Here is a 7,211-nt window from a genome sequence, read left to right on the forward strand (position 1 = left end):
AATTGTTTTATTTTGATGGTTTTCCGAAAAAACTGTTTCATGGATCATTAGAAAATAAATTTAATAAATAAAAATTTTGCTGTGATATTAAATTGAAATTTCAATTTTAGAGATAGATTTAGAGAATACGTCGGAGAATCTACCCCAGTGATGTCTACTTACTATAGAATTCTACCAATTATTTCTGTGTATTCAAATGCTAATCGTAAACGCAATATAACCACGTATCATGAATAATACTATGATAATACTGGGTTATATACTGAATATTCCATAATATTGCTCTAAATCATATCTTACTGAAGTAATAAAACTGTACATTAGGGATTTTTGTAACAGCTGTAGAAACCAAAACAATAAAGTATAGATTTTTTCTCTGTTAGTCTATATGTTTGTTCTGGCGTTATACAAAAACTGCTTACTCCAAATGCGATTTTTTGTGTTCTTGATTTTAAATCTAGTGTATGTTTTATCTTGATACGCGCCGTGTAGTAAAAGTTACATACTTCAAACATCCACGCGTACACAATTATGGGTAAAAACTAGTAACATGTATCACACTATAATAATAATAGAACCGGTACCAATTTTCAAGTAAACGTCCATTCTTTTCAACCAATATCAAAAAGAAGGTTCTCAATTCGGTTGTATTTTTATCATGTTTGTTACCGTATAAATCCGTCAGTTGTAAACTAATTTAGATTTTCTTATCTAAAGAGGTATACTTACAAATTGTTGCCATAGAAATTTTATCAAAATCGGTTTAGTAGTTTAGTTTTAAATCAAAATAACTGGTTTTATCATAATTGAAGATTTTTTTTTTGGAACATAATTTCATTATTTATAATTTAATGTGGAATATCGATGTTCGAGTGTTGCTATAAGTAATGAAAAAGTAGCAGTGAATTAAAAAAATATTTTATTCTTACTATTAGATATGTAACATTTAATACAAATAAAACAGAAAGGAATAGAATTTCAACATTCTAAATATTATTATAAAAATACCTGTTTGTGCACTAGCCATATTCCTGATTTATCAAAGAATGTTAATAACTAATTATTCATCAATATTTACAATCACAATGCTTATTTATATATATTGATCAATTTAAATGCTAATTATCATAATACAGTAAGTATCTAATACAAAAATTAATAAATATACCTACAAATAGGCATTTATTATTAACTATTAATTTAATAATTGTTTTAATATTACATGGATCATTAAGAAGTATTATACCGATACTTATTCATAATTACTGTTGCTCATATTGTTCTTCGAAGACCTCGCCTTGATTTATTCCATAAAAAATCTTTTTATCCTTTATGTATGCCCACGACATTCTCTTAGATGAAAAATGTATGCCAATATCACCATTTTTAGATAAAGTTATAGCGCCGGCCGTATTATTTAAACGAGACGTCATACCTAAACAAAAATAAAAAGTTATGAAATAAAGATGCATATAAGCATATGTTACCTATAATAATAATAATAATAATAATCAGTAAGATGTTAGGTTAGGATGAAGTCAAATCAGTTGGTCTATCATAACAAATTCACTAAGAATTAACCCGATTAAGGTACGGTTATATTGCTCATTTGACTTCATTGCCCCAGTTCATGATGATTTTCTGTAATTATGCTACAAAATAAACATCCCGCTCTATCTTAAATTAAATTAGGCTTAAATGTGGTGTTTTCAACTGATTGACTTATAAAATAATAAGGAAGGGTAAAAATACTATATAAAATTCATTATTGTAGTAAAACAGATCCAAATATCTTTATTAATCTTACCATTGACTGCTTTTTTCGTAGACGTATTTGCATCAAGTCCATCCTCCATAAGTTTAATAATACTATGAGCTAAGCAGTATTTGAGTATGGATTCTCCATGACCTGTAAGGTTACATAAATACTTTATTACATTAGCAGTAACCTCGATTTTAACTCGAAAATATCATCAATATTGTTAAAGTTATACATTCATGGAACACGGTTAGAGTACCAACTGTCTCCACCAAAACACATGTTGTAAAATATTTTTATTAGAATCAATTTAAAATAAATATACAAACATTACCTATTCACAATTATTAAATTAATAATTATTACTCTACTTCATCCAAAGGTTGCCTGGAAAAGATCGTTCTTAGCAATAAGGCCGCCCATTGTTTTCTTAGTGTAATAATTTCTTGTAATTGTTTGTATTTATAATAAGTTAACTATTGTAATTTTATGGAAGAACCAATAAAGAGTACCTATCTTTATATTTAGACAATTATTAAGAAGAAGAATATTATTCTCATAGTAATAAAATCATACCTATAAAATCTACCTAATTATCGATGTTTACGTAGTTTTATATACCTGTGGTAGAAACTCCTCCAACAAGATCGTCTGCATAAGTTCCACTGCCGATTTGCGGAGTATCCCCTATCCGGCCAATCGCTTTTCCACTCATGCCACCAGTGCTAGTAGCAACGGCAACGTGTCCATTACTGTCAACTGCCACAGCACCCACAGTTCCAACGCCTGCCTGTAAATTAATTGCAATTTTTTTTTTAATTCTTTGTAACGTATTCCAATGCATGGATTACTGTATTGTCGCTTTTAATTTCGGTAAGACGTAAGCATGGATGGATGTACGACTACAAAAATAGTGTAGTTAAATGAACGTGAAGATAAACATTTTCTCTAGTTTGGCGAATTCCTTATATTAAGAAAATAAAACTAATTTGTTCAAAACAGAAAAAAAAAACAAATTATTTTAGAATACTACTTATATAAAAAATCCATAACTTAGTAGAAAGATCTTTGAAAATATACAAAGAGAAGTCATTAAGACGTCTATTAAAAGATATAGTTAATTTCAATTGTTTTGTAAATCATAGATAGATCTTTTTAAAGTCATAAACGTACATATTATTGAAATCTATATGCCTACTAGTTTCAAATGACGTCTAAATTCAATCAAAATCAGCAGTAATAACAATATAAATCTAGAAAACAAATTGATTGAAGTAATGATAGACTTATTGTTGTGCCACTTTGAATATTTGCGTGAATTTACTGGGTACAGAGGAATAACATCTGAGTCCTCAGGAATGGCAACGCATGGGGGGTATCATGGGCGAAACAGTATACTCTGTTATGTCCATGGTACTGCTTATGTCTATAGGCGACGGTTACCACTTTCCATCAGATGGGCCGTCAGCTTGTTTGCCATTCTAAGTTGTATAATAAAAAAAATATGCTCAACAAAATGCAGCCATATTGAGTATAATGTTCTATACAATGTTTAACAAATACCTCATACAACCCAATTAGAAATTACAGTCATTAACATACTTTTTTAATCTAATAATGATTAAAACTATAAACCTCATATAAATTATTATATATTGTACACTACACATATCGTGCGTGACTGATAGATTCTTTCATTTTTTACTAGCATTAATTTCAGTGCAACCTCTAAAAAATATCATAATGAAATACAAGTAAGTTTCAAATAAATAAAATACTATTTATTAATACTGTTATACGTTGTAAATCTTCTATTAAACAGTAATGTGATTATATCATTTCGAAACTGTATACTTAAGCTGTCAGTAAATACGACACAAACTTTTTATCAAATAGCAAACAGTTGTTAATAATTATATTTATAATGTACTTAAACATTTTATCGCAATTTTATGACTAGTTACTGTTGAATTTATAAATATAATATAATAGTATTATAAAATATATACTAAGTAAATAGAACAACAAAATAAATGCTCACTGGCTCACAATTACAATTTCCGATGGGACAATAAAAATATTTTGTCGATACAACTTCGGTTAAATAGTAAGTGTATTCGACAATTTTGGCGAATATATTAGTATCAAATGTGGTAATGGGCGAGCACATAAATATACCAGAATATTTGGTATTAACAATGTTCGAGCATATATTTTATTATACAGTCTTTCATCAATCGGCATATTGTAACAGAACTCAGAACTCAAAAAAGGTAGTCAGAAATAAAAATTGACAGAAACCCATACTTTTGCAAATGAAAATAATGAAATTTTGTCACAACCTTCTCACAATGAATAATATGGCACAATGTATAAATTATCAAATAGTATTCATTTACCTCGTCCATCCCAATTTCAGTTCTACCAAATTCACCATGTTTCAAGAAATCTTCCAATGCTTTCTTTGCATGTGGACTTATCAATGATTTTGGATCTACTGTGTGAAATCCCTGCAATTATGATGTATATTTATTTATTTATATTATTGAATAATTAAAGCAAACTAAATAATTAAAACAAACTTATTATGTATCAGATAAATTAATTTACAAAAATTTTGCTTGTAATATAAAAGATATGTATTAGTCTACTATTAATCTATGTTATCCCGCTGCCAAGAAAATCACCCTCCTTTTTTTTTAAATTCAAACAAACTAAAAGACATAAATGTTAATGTTATCATTATTATATTGTTAAGAATGCCTACTGCACACGTCGATAGAGACATTGAAGTAGACGCCGTAACCGAAATAGATAGGAAGATTCATAAGAATTACAATATTGTGATTACGGCTATAATTTATAACAATTTACATTTACAATGCCTAAAATAAACACTTTAATAATTATTTTCATAGTATAATCTTTATTAAAAAAAAACCGTTCTTTGAATTATTATCATTGTTATTATGAAATAATGAAAATCGATAACGCTATGAAATAGTAGTCTACCTTATCCAAGGCGAAAATTTTGGCACCTTCTCCACCTAGCAAAGAATGCGGCGAATCTGTCAATACTTTATGAGCAATGCTTATAGGATGTAGAAAATCTTTAATTAGAGTTACTGCACCAACATCAAGATTTTTGCCACACATAATGCTTGCTTCCATTTCCACTTCACCACGTAAGTTCAATACAGATCCATATCCTAGAACACAAGTATTAAATATTTATCAAAATACATTTAACCAAATATTGGTTTGGACGTAATGCTGCAACTGCTTTATTATAAAATGCAACACATATTTTATACAGAGTGCTAAACAATATAATTACTGGTATTTATCAAATGTGGTTAATACATTGTTAAAAAAAAAAACAAAAAAAAAGTTGAAGAAAATGCATTATACTTTATCTTCCTGGTCATTACACTCGAATATACATTAAATAAACTTAAATACTTTACCAATCTTCAAGTATCCAAAAATTTATTAACGCAGTTATATATATGTCATGATATATAGATATACTTATAGATATTAGATTTAGAAGAGAGCAAATGGTTCAATAAATCGTTGCTTTGATTTTCATCATCAGCACGAATAAGAATTGCTGAACTTATTTACATATAAAAAAATTATAAAATAATAACTACTTCTACCAAGACTATATTATTCTACTAGCGGCCCGTCTTGACTTCGCACGGGTGGACATTTTAGCATTTTAAAAAGTGGCCATTAAGACTGCACACGTAACGGAAGCTTAAAAATGGAGTAACTTCTCCCGTTTTCCCAACATTTCTCTTCACTGCTCTACTCCTATTGATCGTAGCGCGATGAAAAGTATACTATAACCTGCCTAGGAGTATGAAGAATAATTGTACCAAGTTTCGTTAAAATCCGTCGAGTAGTTTTTGTTTCTATAACGAACATACAGACAAATAGACAGACAAAAATTTTACTGATTACATTTTTGGCATCAGTATCGATCACTAATCATCCCCTCATAGTTATTTTGGAAATATATTTCAAGTACAGAATTGACCTCTCTACAGATTTATTGTAAGTATAGATTATTTTTGTGTAGGTACAACTGCACAATATTCAACAAGACTTTGTAATGACCTTTTTAAGGTAAATAACGCTTCGACTGTGGAATGAGCTTTACCGACGTTTTCCTAGAGACTATAGTATAAGGTCCTTAAAAAATAATGTATTAAGATTTCTTCAGAATTGGCAACACGCACGTGGCACACCTAGTGGTATAGAAGTCCATAGGCTTTACTATCAGACGGGCTGTACACTTGTTTGACACCTTCATAATATAAAACAAAAATTTGCAGTTCTTCACGTGTAAATAAAATTTCATAATAATATAATTTCTTACCAGCATTAAAATATTCATCTTTTTCCATAGAAACAACAGCGGCCTCAACAGCATCTAAAGCGCTGCCACCTCTTACCAATATTTCATGTCCTGCAATGACAGCCTTTTTGGATCCATCTAACTTGCCTTTTACACGACTATCGGGAACATCGCCGGCCCCTCCGTGGACTATTATTATTGGATTCATCCTTCGGTGTGAAATATATAAATATAAATTTTAACAAAAAAGTCCGACCAAGTACGATTGCTGGTTCAATCGCCGATGGTTCCGTACTTAAATAATTTTGTAAAATATTTTTTTATTGTTCGTGATAATAAAACTTATTTAATTAAGTAGAGATTTATCTCATGGTCTTGCTTTCTTAAAAGATAATATTTACACAATATATATTTAGACAGCCTTTAAAATAAAATTACATAAAAATATTTTTTTTATCAATTTATTATCACTTCGAAGTGTACTCCTTGTATTACTACTAGCTATTAATAAATTTTATCCACTATATCTTAAAGTTTTTCCTTAATTACAGTAAATTAAATTATCCTTTAAAAAACGAAAATAAACTAAATTTGTTTTATTCATAAATCCCGCCAAATACTACCGATCATTAAGGTGTAATATGAATTCTTATCTATCTTGCTCTAACTTAGGCTCTAACATACACGTTATTGTTTTTATTTTCTTTTGCGGTCTTTATTTTTTTATCTACGTGATGAAATTGTTAAAATTACCTAATAAAAGTAAAAATTAAAATGTGACTTGTCTCACCTTAAGTTAGATCAAAATTAGGGACCGTAATTGTAATTGTAATTGACCGTAATTGTAATTAGACGACAAATATTACATCCAAAATACTGACTAAAAAGTAATCACTTCACAACTGATGAAATGAAACTATTTACTGATTTTTTTGTATTTAACACTAACATGGGTAACACAGATTAAACAGACTATATAAATAGATAAATTCATTTCATGGCATTTTTTGTTATTTCATTTGCTCTTAGCATTACTAATTTATAAGTTTTACCGTAAATTAATTGACATTGTTATTTTTTTTTCTG

The 7,211-nt window shown here is 28.7% G+C and overlaps 1 protein-coding gene across 1 annotated transcript; it reads right to left on the bottom strand.

Annotated features, from left to right (window-relative positions):
- Positions 1-902: 902 nt before the first annotated feature.
- LOC113512289 (probable isoaspartyl peptidase/L-asparaginase CG7860) lies at positions 903-7,067 on the bottom strand. The gene is made up of 7 exons (XM_052903371.1): positions 6,916-7,067; positions 6,147-6,334; positions 4,772-4,968; positions 4,159-4,269; positions 2,381-2,549; positions 1,808-1,909; positions 903-1,435 (listed from the first exon to the last, which is right to left on the bottom strand). The coding sequence occupies exons 2-7, from the start codon at positions 6,331-6,333 to the stop codon at positions 1,263-1,265; spliced, it is 939 nt and encodes a 312-aa protein (XP_052759331.1). The 5' UTR covers position 6,334; positions 6,916-7,067; the 3' UTR covers positions 903-1,262.
- Positions 7,068-7,211: the final 144 nt, after the last annotated feature.

This window comes from Galleria mellonella, unplaced genomic scaffold (genome assembly GCF_026898425.1).
Source record: "Galleria mellonella isolate WM207_F2 unplaced genomic scaffold, CSIRO_AGI_GalMel_v1 utg139, whole genome shotgun sequence".
Taxonomy (NCBI): domain Eukaryota; kingdom Metazoa; phylum Arthropoda; class Insecta; order Lepidoptera; family Pyralidae; genus Galleria; species Galleria mellonella.

Bases quoted from the DNA above. Each gene is read 5' to 3' on its own strand.
- LOC113512289 (XM_052903371.1), bottom strand. From the start codon at position 6,333: ATGAATCCAATAATAATAGTCCACGGAGGGGCCGGCGATGTTCCCGAT. The intron at 4,969-6,146 runs GTAAGAAATTAT...CTTGTGTTCTAG, and splicing joins AGATGAATATTTTAATGCTG to GATATGGATCTGTATTGAAC. The intron at 1,910-2,380 runs GTATATAAAACT...GTAACCTTACAG, and splicing joins TGGAGGAGTTTCTACCACAG to GTCATGGAGAATCCATACTC.